Here is a 13,502-nt window from a genome sequence, read left to right as displayed (position 1 = left end):
ACTGCAGGAGATGTATAACTAACTGTTCTAGAATTGTGCCGCCCAAGGTGGCTGCATGTTGGAGCAGCTCTGTTACTTTCATTCTGAGATTTTACTTTTAGAAACTTTAATTTCTCTTTTTCTGGATGTAAATCGCATTTTTTGGATGATTGTTTCCTCTGGTATCAGTTGCTGTGCAGCTGGAAGGACTTTTACTGAAACTTTTTTAGTTTTGGACATTTGTTATGATGCGTAACCATGGCAACAAGGCAGTTTTCTACAACCAACAGCAGCTGATTAACATCTCAAAAGCTCAAATAATATCTCAACTACAGCCTCAAATGAGTTGAAAGGATGTTCTGTGGATGCATTCTCATCTACCTGCCAGCTGTGCTCGAGTGCCTGACCACTGAGATCCTGGAACTAGCAGGAAACACGGCTCATGACTGCGGATCACGGGATCGTCCCTCGGCACCTACAGTTGGCTGTCCGCAGTAATGAGGAGCTCGGCAGACTGCTGGGAGGAGTGGCCATCGCACTGGGAGGAGTTCTGCCCGGCATTCTGGCGGTCCTACAGCCCAGGGGAACTGAGAGATCAGTCGAGTCTGGGTGGACGGATCGGATGACATCTGCAGCCAGTTTCTTAGGATCCACTGTGGGATGGACCTTTACAAGAGATCCTTCCTGCCTACAGCCAGCAGCATCTATAACATCTCTTAATGAAATGAGGATAACGAGTTACAACAACAAAATAATTTCCCTCTGGGATTAATAAAGAATTTTTGAATTGAATTGAACTGAATTTAATTCTCCAGGGGTCATTGTTTCTTCTTTGCACTGGCTCCCGGTTCAGTTCAGGATACAGTTCAAGCTGCTGCTGTTTGTTTTTAACGCTTTGAATGGCCTTGCACCGCCCTACATTTCAGAGCTTTTGAAAGTCCACCAGCCCCGCAGAGCTTTACGTCTGCTGGTCAATATCTGCTGGAGGTGCCTTGCTCAAGGTGCAAACATTGGGGGGACTGGTCCTTTTCTGTTGCAGGCCCAACAGCCTGGAATACTCTTCCCTATGAGCTGCGTGCCATCTCTGATCTGCTTCTGTTCAAAGCCAAACTGAAGACCTATTTATTTAAAAGGGCTTTTGATGCTTAACTTTTAGTATTTAGCCTGTTTTATCCCCTTTACCTCCTTTTACTGTGGCTGTACTTTTAATTTGCATTGATTTATTGTGCCCTGTTTTTATTTTTATCTTGTAAAGCACTTTGGTCAATAAAAGACGTTGTTGGAAGGTGCTATATAAACTATTATTATTATTATCACAATAAGTGAACTTGCACAAAGATGAGGCTATTCTTTTCACGCTGGATGTCCTTCCTGACACAACCACCGAGCTGCAACAGCCTCTGTGTGGAGCACAGGGTTGTAATCCGCAGCATCCGGGCTCAAGGGCCCTTCAGCAAGGAACTGAGGCAATGAGGGTGGATGCTTCACCTTTCCCACCCAAGCTTTGTTGTAACTGTCAGGGGATTCAAACAGGGAATCTTTCCATCCCAAGCTCACCCTCTAGCCTCTGCACCACCACTCCCCCACATTTTAAAATGTAAATACTGCAAAATCACTTTGCTGCATGCTCCTGAGGGCCGACTGCTAGATGGCAACAAAGTACTTCCAATACAGAGTTTGGTCTGCAGAATACATCGATGGACATCAGACTCCACCTCAGACCAGAAGACAACTTGCAACAATAGTTTATCTTAGTACTAACAGTAGTCTGTGAGGGTTTAAGTATGCAGCACATTATGAAGAAAATACAAAAACAACAGCAAAACTTAAGGAATTAAACAAAAGGTATGTGACAGTGAGTGTTTTATCTTCTCAACATTAAAGAATCTAAACTTCTAATAGGGCTCAATATGAACATGAAAGTATCTCATAAAATCGTTAATTTTTCATGTAACCCAGTGCACTTTCAAAAATAAATATTATTAATGTTTCTTTTTAGTTTGAAGTGATTTGATCTGATTTGTTTATAATAAAAAATAGACAAATCTACAGTAAAGTGAAGGGGGTTTAACAGCGAAGTGGCTGCATCCACATTGAAATTCCTCCTTGATGTCCAGCGTGCACCATCATCCTCTGAGCAAAGCCTGAGGAATACCAACCAGCTGCCAGCCCAACGCCTCTGATCCATCCTGCTCATCCTCTCACGTTCTCTCAGCACGGCTCCCTTGCTGACTGGAAACAAGTGCTGCATCACCAGTTCAGATTCTGGTGTGGGTGTGCAGGGTTTTGCTGTCTCTTGCTAAAGACACATGAAGCAAACAGCGAGGAGTGAAGAATGAGGGTATGAACTGTAACAACTTCTTTCAGAATGAAAGCAAAATGAAGAGGTCTGGGGAGAATTCCCTCCTTAATCTCCCTCTCGTTCTCTCCCCTGTTGCCTTGTCTGTCTTTCACCTATTTTATTTTTTTACAGCTTGCTCACGTTTACTGGATTTGTCATAGTGAGTCTGATTAAATCGATGCCAATGAACAATCCTGAACCTGCCATGTTTAAAACAACAAGAACGTGTCTGACTGCAGCGTATTTTCACATAAAGTATTATTTTTATGTAACAGTACGTGGACAGATCATTTGCATGACGGTATCATGATAGAGAATGGTCTTCATCACGCGTTGTTCTGCAGAAGGATTGATGTTTGTGTCAGAGGAGGTAAGATTTTATAGACAAGATTGTGTTTGTCTGGAGTGGATTAAGTTTTTTCATTCAGGCTGGATCAGTTGAGCCTCTGGTCTCGTGCCTTTTAACACATTTTAACCACTACTATCAGTGCTGACAGCTTCGAAACGTTAGTGCTCTGTCATGTTTCAAACATTAGTAGAGGGGGGGGGGGCAGACTGACTGGAAAATCAAGGAGGATGAGTGAGAAATGACACAGCAGAGCTAAAATATGAAAAATGCCAACGAGTAACACAACCACGGATGTCACAAAAGACAATAATAGCAACAAAAAAAAACCCATAAGTAACAAAACAGTTTGTGACACTTGGGATTTGAACACACGTGTCTGAGTTGTTTCAAGACAGAAATCCACTTTGGTTATGGCTTCACTGTGACTAGCGTTAGTTTGTAGCCTACAATTAATCAGATTTATACATTACTTCCCCAAATTAAGGAAGTTCATATCTACATCAGGTAGTTTTTTTTGTTTTTTAATCATTACAACAAAAATATCTGAAACTTCCCTTTAAGTAATCTCAGGAGGAATTAAGTTGATAATGAAAACGAAAGTATATTTATTTAAAATCCCGAACAGTCAATACAAAATTTATATGCATTTCTATTTAAATGTAAATCTTGCGTCCACCTGCTGAATGTGTTTAACGGCCGGCAGGCTGCAGGACGGCAGGGACGAACCTGATCATTGATGAACTGCTCATAATCCACACGCTGCCTTGAGACACTGGAAATGATTTTGAACTTAACAATTTTTTAAATTTCTATACTGCTAGATAAAGTGATAAGATAAGACTAAAGCAACTCAGTTAAAAAAAAAAAATTTCCTTTGATTTGTTTAAATAAATGATCTTGCCTTATCTTTCTCTGCTCCTTGTTTCCTTTGCATTTTATTTTTTATTGCTCTCCATTAACTATAGGCAAATCCTTTTTAATTAAGATATGGAAATGTTCTTGTGCACATTGAATTAAAAAAGGAGCATTCTTCACGTGCAAGCTAGCATGCTTTAAACGCATAAGCGTGGAGTTTAAATAATTGTATGTTTGTGGGCTGTTATCTCTTCAGATCGGTCACAGTGTGACACTTCCACTTTGATATATTTTCTGTCAGATTTATTGCTTGGAAGAAGTCCTCATGTGGCAAACAAAGTCCTTCTCTGTCTTTTCCAAATTCTCTGGAGACCTCAAATCATCCTTTTCTCCTTCAGTTGCTATGGATACCTCCAGCAAAGCACCTGATTGGAGGCAGCAATAAACTCTGCTCTTTGAAGTTTTTGACAAATTTATCAACGAACTGATGATCTAAAAGCCACAAGAGTATGTTCACACATGCATATAAATGTACCTATAAACACACACACACTGGTTTTGGCTGTTATGGTGACAAGCGAACAGAGATGAATGTAATCTCTTTTAGCACAATCCAAAACCACTGTCATCATCTATCTATCTAAGGCAGCAGAGCAGATGAAGTGTGTGAAATCAATTCTGCATTTAATTAAGGAGCAGGACAGCCACAGCAGTCCAGCTCCTGAGGTGACGAGGAGGTTCCTGCACAGTCCAGGAGGCCATCGTTGTAGCTTAATGTCAGCTAAAGCAAAAGACTGTTATGAATTATGTACATGAACAGAATTACTTGTATGTAACAAATAGTAGTGTCATATCTAAACAGTTTGTTTTGCTCGCTCAGAGGCAGATACTTCAAACTTTTTGAATCATCAACTCAAGAGGTTAGTTTACTCACAGAAAATTGACTTTATAAACAAGTTGTGGCACGGTAATCAGAAAAAAACGTGTTTAGCATGCAGTAAAAACAATTGATAATACAGTAAAAGTATCTTTAAACATGACAAAATGACAAACCTGTGCCAGGCCTGGACCTCACAGACATGGGAGTATCTTGTTGCAACTGAATGGACATTTAATTCAGTTCAGTTTATTTACATAAGTACCAAGTCACAACAGAAGTCATCTCAGGGCACTGTACAGGAAAATTCATATACATAAAAAGCAAGTTAATAACATTATTTATAGGAGGAGCCAGCAGAGTTGCTTTGAGTCTTAAGACTTTACCATGTGTTATTGCTGTTGTATCGTTCACATAAACCAACTTAACTCAAATAAAAGTTTGAATGAAAATGCTTTATTGGCAAAATATTTTTAAATGAATGCCACAAGAAAACCTGGGGTCTTTATGACTCCTGGTGTCTTTGAGGCAGTTATGGGTTGCAAACGCCGTTAATCGCAACACAGTCTAGTTTTTAATTTGCACATCTTTCTATTTTTATTAGAATACTGTAAAAATAAAGACTTGTGTTTTTACTCTCAGTACTATTATTTGTACACGTGAGTTCACAGTTTATACGCCAGGAGACGCTCTTCATGTGCAGAGTTTTGGCGCCCTCTATAGGCTCACCAAAGCAAAGTATCAAAATATATTTTTGGACTAAAGCGTTAAAGGACGTTTCTAAAAATAAAAAATAAAACTCTAATTTAATGACAGATATTTTTTCTGCAAGTTTAGATTTTATAAGCTACACTAGAAAATACAGGCAAAAATGTACGCACATTAGCTATGGATCTATTGTCGTCTTATAGTGTTACTACACGGAGGCATTAGTGGTTGCACACTCATCCAGAATCGAGTCTTACACGCCATTGTGGCGAGAAAAGGAGTTACTTTCACGTTGCTGAGTGGTCATTTAGAGCTAGCCTCTTTAGTTTATCCACGTCAAGTATAAGAATAATCCGACAAACTATCCCGCGATGGCTACAGACTCCTGGGCGCAGGCCGTGGACGAGCAGGAAGCCGCGGCTGAGTCGGTGAGCCTGAACTGACGCAACTTGAGCTAACCTGTTGTTAGCTTTGGCCTCATCATGTGGCTGTCTGAATGAAAAGTAGCTGCCCGTCTTTGTTTTTGTTACACTTTAAATTGTCTTTTGACAGCGATGCCAGTAAAAACAAGTTATTGTACCCACTTAATTCCCGCAAAATTGTGTTAATCCGAAAACTAAGCTGCCGGCTTGACGAAGAGTTAGCACACGACGTTAGCAAGCTAGTAGACAAAAACAATGCCAGACGGCTTTACTGATAAAGTTTGTCACTTTGTTTTCCTTACAGATCAGTAGCCTTCAAATAAAAGACAAGCCAGAAGAGAATGGTAAGTTCACGCATGTGAAAGGGGCAGCCCTCAAAATTCAGTCAAAATAAGTTTATAGATATCGCACAAAGTTTACAGTTTGACTAATTATCACTGTCCTGATGCATCCTTAGTAATCCAGGTAGATACATCTACCAAGGTTAAGTCAAGTCCTCTGGATGGATTCTTCTTTGTTGAAACGTTTCGTTTTGTATCCAAAAGACTTCTTCAGTCTGAGAAACTACAATGATCTGTCTTATAAACTTCACCTTCTCGTAGTGGATCAACCAGTTTGCTGTGACGGACACTGTATGTTAGGCTGATGATCCTCCTGCATGTGAACAACTAGTTTAGTCTGTCAGCAAACTGGGTGAGCCACTATGAGAACGTCCTGCTTTGTTGCAGCTCCTCGGACTGAATTGTTTTGGAGTAAAGACGAAACGTTTCGACAAAGAAGACTCTATCCAGAGGACATGACACACTATTGTCACTGTTTGCAGGCACGGTTCCCAACACTGCTGCCTCCACCAGCGACGCTGCAAAATCAGAACCTGAAGCAGAAAGCAAACCTGCAGATGACGACGACAAAGGTACAGTTTGTATGATCTTCTTAAAGCTTCTGAATTGTCCCACAGGTGTATGCTTACCAGTAGTTGGTTTTTGTGCCACATAATAGGCACTGCTTATCAGAGTGTAAAACTCAGAGACAATCCTTAAGATCAAGACAAAAACTTTTTTTTTTTTGCTCTAATTTGAGTTTCAGACACTTTAAAAATGTCACTAAGATTACAATTTAAAATTGCTTATTAGTCCTATTTATCAAACTTGCTTCTGTTCTATAAATCTTCCAGATCCATCATCTGGAGGAGTTCTTCTGAGTTTATGCAAAGTTAGAATTAAATCCCACAGAGAGGCAATAATTTTGGTCACAGCCTTTGCCTCCCTGAGGATGGCTGAAAATTATGTTTAAATTTAGTTTTTTTTTTTAAGTAACTCGTTTTATTTGTTGTTTCTGGCTGGTTTACTATAATGTATTATTATTATTGTTGTTGTTTGTCCACATATTTCAGTGGTACCCGGTACTATCTTATTCTAGCTTGGTCATTTACTTCTCATTTTTTATTTGTGTTTTGGTTTCATTAGCTTTGTTGTTATATAAAGTAGTCGCTACTTCGCAGTTCGCTCCATCGTGGTTTTTCAAAGTAAGATTGGACATGACACACAAGTGGCTGATGGATGGATGAGCCGTACGATTGGCATGGAATTTCTATTTAAAATAAATGATTTAGCACTGCTGCACCTGTGTGCAGCCCACAGCTGCAGGAGAAGCTAGTTTCCTCCTGTAGCGTGTCATCATCTCTGCTCTGCAGCGGAGAAGTGGGCGTGGTCGAGAGCGATGGCAGAAAGCTGAAATCATGACATGCTGTGCTCTTTCAGACTTTTAAACCCTTTTAAAAAGTTTAAAATACTATTTTGTACAACTATTCCTACTTCGTGGTTTTTCACTTATCACGGGGCTTCAGGGTACAAATCCCCCGCGATAAACGAGGGACTACTGTATTTAAACTCATGCTTTTGTCATTGAAACCACTTCTTGGTCTGCTGCCTTCATACATCTCCTCCTACATGTCTCTGCGTGAGTGCAGCTACAGCGTGCGCTCTCAGGACATTATTACCTGCAGTGTTCCCTCAGTGAGAACTGAACTAGGCAAAAGGGCCTTCTCCTACTCTGCTCCTGTTTCCTGGAATATCTTACAAAAAGATTTGAAGCTCTCGACCTTTGACCTCTCTAAGTGGCTTTAAGAATCTGTTGGACTCCTGGGACCAACGCAGACATGTTCCTGTTTTTAGTTTTCTACATTCGCCTTAGAATCTAGCTGTTTTATGTTACTTTTCTTATTTTAGCCTTCCTATTTGTTTTAAAAAAAAAAAATCTGTATGACTTTTTATAACTGTTTATTGTTGTCATCATTCTTTGTTGAAATCAGGTCTCTCTTGTAAATGAGTCCTCGAGGCTCAATGGGATTAACCTGTAGAAATAAAGGTTGAATGAATGAAAATTAAAATCTATGTAAATTTTATACTTTTTACAAACAGCCGTGTGTTTCCTTAGTAATGAAATTGTTTCTTTAGTTTCCAGTTTCTTACAGTTTTTACTTTTTACAGTTCTAAGTATTTTTGCCTGTATCAGTTTGTTTGTTTGTTTTTGTAAAGCACATTTTTACAATTTACTAGATGTAAAGCGCTTTATAAATAAAGTTTGAGTGATTGGTGACATGTCTTTCAGAGGATAAAGCAGCACAGTCGCTGCTGAACAAGCTGATTCGAAATAATCTTGTTAACACAACAAATCAAGTGGAAGTTCTTCAGAAGGATCCCAACTCTCCACTTTACTCTGTGAAGTCCTTTGAAGAATTACGGCTGTAAGTGACTCTTCTGTCTTGTTTGGTGGTCTACAATTAACAGAAATATTTTTTAATTGAGCGGATTGTCTAAAATTGCATATAAAACACTTAAAATGTTCCATTTAGATGCAGTGCAGTAGTGCAAAAAAGGCTAATGGGATCCTAAGGGTTAATGTGAATAACTTTACACAGTTTGAAGATTGTCATTATTCCTCTTAGGTTATTTTAACAAGACCAAAAACATGCACGTTAGGCTGATTGGTAACTAACTTGTCCCTAGTTGTGAGTGAGAGTGAATGTTTGTTTGTCTCGTTGTGTCCCTGTGATGGACTGGAGACGTGTCCAGGGTGTCCCCCGCCTCTCGCACAGTGACTGCTGGACTTGGGCACCAGTGACCCGAAAAGGAAGAAGCGGTAAAAGATAATGGATGGATGAATGTTTTGGGGTTAAGGGGATTGTGAGATGCTGTTTACATAATGTAGTTCATTCAGAATAAAGTCTTAATCAGGTTAATATTAAAGTATTGCAATGCACCAAAATGGTTTTACACAAAAACTGTTTTAAATTTCCCGAAAGACTTAAAATTTACTTTTTTTTTTGTTGTTGTTGTGTGTAGCAAACCACAGTTGTTACAGGGAGTGTATGCCATGGGATTCAATCGGCCATCCAAAATCCAGGAAACTGCATTACCCATGATGCTGGCTGAGCCGTGAGTAAAACTTGACATCATTTACTGAAAACCTTTAGCAAAGTGTTTCAGAACAAAGGATCATTGGCCCATCTCAGATGTCAGGTTTGAAAAGTGTCACTTCATACTAGTTGCACACGTCGGAACCAAAAACTTAACCGTGTACTTGGAGACCTAAATTGTCGATGTTCCCTGAAGTCCACAGAATCTGATCGCCCAGTCTCAGTCGGGAACTGGAAAAACAGCTGCCTTTGTCCTGGCCATGCTTAGCCATGTCGACCCCAACAACAAATATCCCCAGGTTTGTAATTAGTACTCTTCTTGTTGTTCCTGAAATGTTTTAGTTGTAGGTATAATTTATAAATGATGGTAACAAGTTTCATGTTGTCTCTTCGTCAGTGCCTGTGTGTGTCACCAACTTATGAACTGGCACTTCAGACTGGTAACGTCATCGAGCAGATGGGCAAATATTACCCTGAAGTCAAACTAGTCTACGCCATTAGAGGGAATAAATGTAAGGCTTGTATGTTTTACATCTTTGCTGTTATAGATTGATTTATTTTTGTAGTTCCACTAAATCCTGAGAACTTGTTTCTGATCCAGTGCAGCGAGGCATGAAGCTTCAGGAGCAGATAGTCATTGGGACACCTGGGACCATGCTGGACTGGTGCACTAAATTCAAATTTATAGACTCCAAGAAGATCAAAGTGTTTGTGCTGGATGAAGCCGATGTCATGATCGCCACACAGGGTCACCAGGACCAGAGTATCCGCATCCAGAGGTGAGTTCATACAAACCAGTTTCAAAAACAACTAAACACATTTTTACTAAATGTCTGTGTTTCAATGGAGCGTGAGGTCGTTTTACTTTGCTTTTTATAATTTTAGAAGGTCAGATACTCATACTAACCGTTGTCAGAACTTCGTATGAAAAGGCAGATGCACGTTTGTGTTTCTGTGGTGTACAAAGTGTACATTGTGTGACAGTTTAAAGCTGTAAACACTTAGAATATAAATAAGACAAACGCTTGCTGCTGCACCGATCACAGTTTTGTTGGCTGATTCACAATTTACAGTTTGTTTTTTAAAAAGTTCTGTCCTGACAATTATGATTTTAGCCAACTGCACTTCAGGAACTAAAATCAAACAGTATACTAATTTTTATTTTCTGGGTTTTTTTTGAGCGAATAAAAAAAAAAGGTGTTTAGTCCAATATATTTAGCATATTCTTCAAAACCGCCTCAGATTTCAGAACTTCCTCTTTCTGTAAATCTGCAGATAAGATTCTAGAGGTTTATCAGACAGGAGTTGAAAACCTGACTGAAAGAAAATTCCTTTTGCAAAACAAATCGAAGCTTCTTGGCATTTTTATCCAACTTATTTTTGCCTGCCTTTAACAACAAGTGCATCGTAACAATATTCTTTTCTAAAATGACTCGTTTATTATAACTAGAAGTGTAGTAAGTAACAGCTTTATAATATAAACTACTTAATCTTTATTTTTGTTTGTCCCCCTCTTACAAATTTGAGAACTTCTAAAGTTAACTGAACTTAAAACGATGGATTAATGGAAAGCATTGCTCTGTAAGCCGGCAGCAGATTTACCTCCACGGTTTACCTCTTAACATTTTATGCTTCATCTAATTTAGTTTTCAAACATCTTACAAACAGCACAGATGGCTAACTTTGAGTCTTCTTCACTCAGTACAACCTCTACACACAAAATAATTAAATTACAATTAAAATCGTCATCGGCTGTGGCTGAGTGGTTAGAGCAGTCGTCCTCCAATGTGAGAGTTGGGGGTTCAAATCCACCTGCAGTCACATGTCAAAGTGTCCTCGGGCAAGACACTGAACCCCTCACTGCCTCCGATGTGTCCCATCAGTGTATGAATGTGATAAAGCTCTGATTAGTCTCTTTAGAATGATTTGTTCAATTATCTTTGTAGAGATCTAGTATAGAGCTGTATGAATGGGTGAATGAGGCACAGATTGTAGTGTAAAGCGAATGGAGTATTTTAAAGGTGCTATACAAGTACAGTCCATTTACCATCACATTTGGTTCAGTCGTGGACTGGGTAAAAAAAAAAGTCAAATTTTTGTGTGTTGGATTAACAAGTCACCGAGGTCAACGAGTCCTGTTTCAGTCACGAGACAATTCACTGGTGCGTTTTATTTCTCACCGGGTTACAACTGTAGGAGGGTCCATTTAGATTTGACTCAGTGTTGCAAGAAAATATGAGAAACTTCCACTGCAGTCTCACTGAATACTGAAAAAGGGGGAGTGTGGTAAAGAGGTGAAGAAGAGAGTCCAGGCAGGATGGAGAAAAGTTTCAGGAGTGATTTGTGACAACAACAAAAAAAGTGTCAGAAAGGTCAAAGGAAAAGTTTACAAGACGGTGGTGAGACCAGCTATGTTGTCTGGTCTGGAGACAGAGACATGGACAAAAAGACAGGAGACAGAATTGGATGTGGCAGAAATGAAGATGTTGAGGTTCTCCTTAGGAGAGACAAGGATGGAGAAGATCAGGAATGAGATCATCAGAGGTACAGCACAGGTTGAACTGGGAGATAAAGTTAGAGAGGACACACTGAGATGGTTTGGACAGAGGAGGGACAGTGGGAATACTGGTAGAAGGACGTTAGACATGCAGCTGCCAGGAAAAGACAGAAAGATGTATGGATGCAGTTAGAGACATGGAGGCAGCTGGAGTGAGGACAGAGTGAGATGGAGGACGACTCGCTGAAGAGAGGAAAGCTGAAAGAAGTAGTTTCACTGAATTCTTTGTGTCCACGTGACCAACAAGCTGCTCTCATGTATTTGGAGCAGCTGATTTTTTTTTTAGAATCGCAGCTTTAAGTCGTGTGTGCCATTTACTAAATTGTATTCAAGGCTGTGCACCAAATCTTCGTGTCCATCTTGTCAAAGTACAACTTCTGAGCATACGAGATGGGTTTGAGATTCCCAAATTTAGACAGACTTGTGAGATCCACCTCAACTTTAAGAGATTTGTTGCTCAGTTTTTGAACATGTCCAAAATTTAAGTGAGAAGACAAAAGAAGTGGAGCATGGGCATTGAACGAAGTTGCTAATTTTGCAGGACATTCTGGCGACGCTTGAAGCAGTCACATTCCAGTCTTTAATATCTGAACTTCTAACCAAAAAATAAATAAAAACTTGAATGTGTCAGAGAAAGATTACATGAAGTTTAGCCTCTGCAGGAAACTCATACCCATATTTAATAAAGGAACATCTTAAAGCAAATGCCTCGCTTAATAAACTATAAAGCAAACCAGTAGATAACGAGATGATTCATGCGTTGTCAGTGCGACAGAACCAAACGCTCGTGCTCCATTCAACCAAGCCAGAAGAGTGCTGTTAATAAACATGAAACTCAATCGTTACTACTGCTGATCTTCAAAGACTTTCTCCACATCTTCACTGTGCAGGACGCTGCCTAAAAACTGCCAGATGTTGCTCTTCTCGGCCACGTTCGAGGAGACCGTTTGGAACTTCGCTCAGCGCATCGTGCCAGATCCCAACATCATCAAGCTGAAGAGGGAGGAGGAGACGCTGGACACCATCAAGCAGTACTATGTGTTGTGCAACAGCAAGGAGGAGAAGTTCCAGGCTCTCTGTAACATCTACGGAGCCATCACAATCGCTCAAGCCATGATTTTCTGCCACGTGAGTTTAATCATGGGCTATTTTTATAAACAATTTATATTAAAAAATTAACCCTCTTTCATGATTTATTTTTAATCTGAACATACAAGTTTTTTGTAGATTTTTCTTCTCGGTACTTTATCAGATCTTGATGTTTAGGATTATAATTTTTGTTGCTTATTTATTACAAAGCACCTTTGTCAGAGTGTTTAATACTTTAATTCGTTACAACTGGCGTCCTGCATCATTTTCTTTGCGATCATGTGGCTTCAGCACTTTTTCCTCCCTGTGGCGTAATGCAGACGAGAAGAACTGCAGGTTGGCTTGCAGGAGAGCTGTCCAGAGAAAACCACCAGGTGGCGCTGCTGAGCGGAGAAATGCAGGTGGAGCAGAGGGCTGCAGTCATTGAACGCTTCAAAGATGGAAAAGAGAAAGTGCTGGTGACGACTAACGTTTGTGCTCGAGGTAATCGCCAAGCTCTAACGCTCGATGCAAAACGTAAACCTGTTGGTTCAAGTAAATGGTAAACGGACTGTATTTGTATATCGCCTTTCTAGCTTGTCGAGATACTCAAAGATCTTTACAATCTGTGTCCTCATGTTCATACAGCTCTACTTTGTACGAAGCTAATTGAACAAATCATTCTAAAGAGACTAATCAGTGTTTTATCACATTCATACACTGATGGGACACACATCGGAGGCAACGAGGGGTTCAGTGTCTTGCCCAGGGACACTTCGGCATGTGACTGCTGGTGGATTCGAACCCCCAACCCTCGCATTGGAGGACGACCGCTCTAACCACTCAGCCACAGACGCCCAGTGAGCGTTTGAGTATGTTGGATTTAAATTGGACACTGATTCAGGCTCATTAAAGCAAAAGTGATGGC

At 40.0% G+C, this 13,502-nt stretch overlaps 1 protein-coding gene across 1 annotated transcript in view; it reads left to right on the top strand.

Moving 5' to 3' along the window:
* The first annotated feature begins 5,323 nt into the window (after positions 1-5,323).
* The window catches only part of ddx19b (DEAD-box helicase 19b), a 9,932-nt gene continuing 1,753 nt past the window's right edge, over positions 5,324-13,502 (top strand). Inside the window, exons 1-10 of the mRNA XM_037679170.1 lie at positions 5,324-5,537; positions 5,836-5,875; positions 6,355-6,444; positions 8,142-8,277; positions 8,876-8,968; positions 9,146-9,248; positions 9,347-9,461; positions 9,551-9,728; positions 12,397-12,634; positions 12,916-13,078. Of these exons, the coding sequence (XP_037535098.1) occupies positions 5,481-5,537; positions 5,836-5,875; positions 6,355-6,444; positions 8,142-8,277; positions 8,876-8,968; positions 9,146-9,248; positions 9,347-9,461; positions 9,551-9,728; positions 12,397-12,634; positions 12,916-13,078 (1,213 nt within the window). The 5' untranslated portion in view covers positions 5,324-5,480. The remainder of the gene's footprint in view (positions 5,538-5,835; positions 5,876-6,354; positions 6,445-8,141; positions 8,278-8,875; positions 8,969-9,145; positions 9,249-9,346; positions 9,462-9,550; positions 9,729-12,396; positions 12,635-12,915; positions 13,079-13,502) is intronic.

Source organism: Nematolebias whitei, chromosome 7 (genome assembly GCF_014905685.2).
Source record: "Nematolebias whitei isolate Nwh7 chromosome 7, NemWhi1, whole genome shotgun sequence".
Taxonomy (NCBI): domain Eukaryota; kingdom Metazoa; phylum Chordata; class Actinopteri; order Cyprinodontiformes; family Rivulidae; genus Nematolebias; species Nematolebias whitei.
Note: the sequence above shows the minus strand (reverse complement) of the source record. Positions and strands in the feature narration are given on the sequence as shown.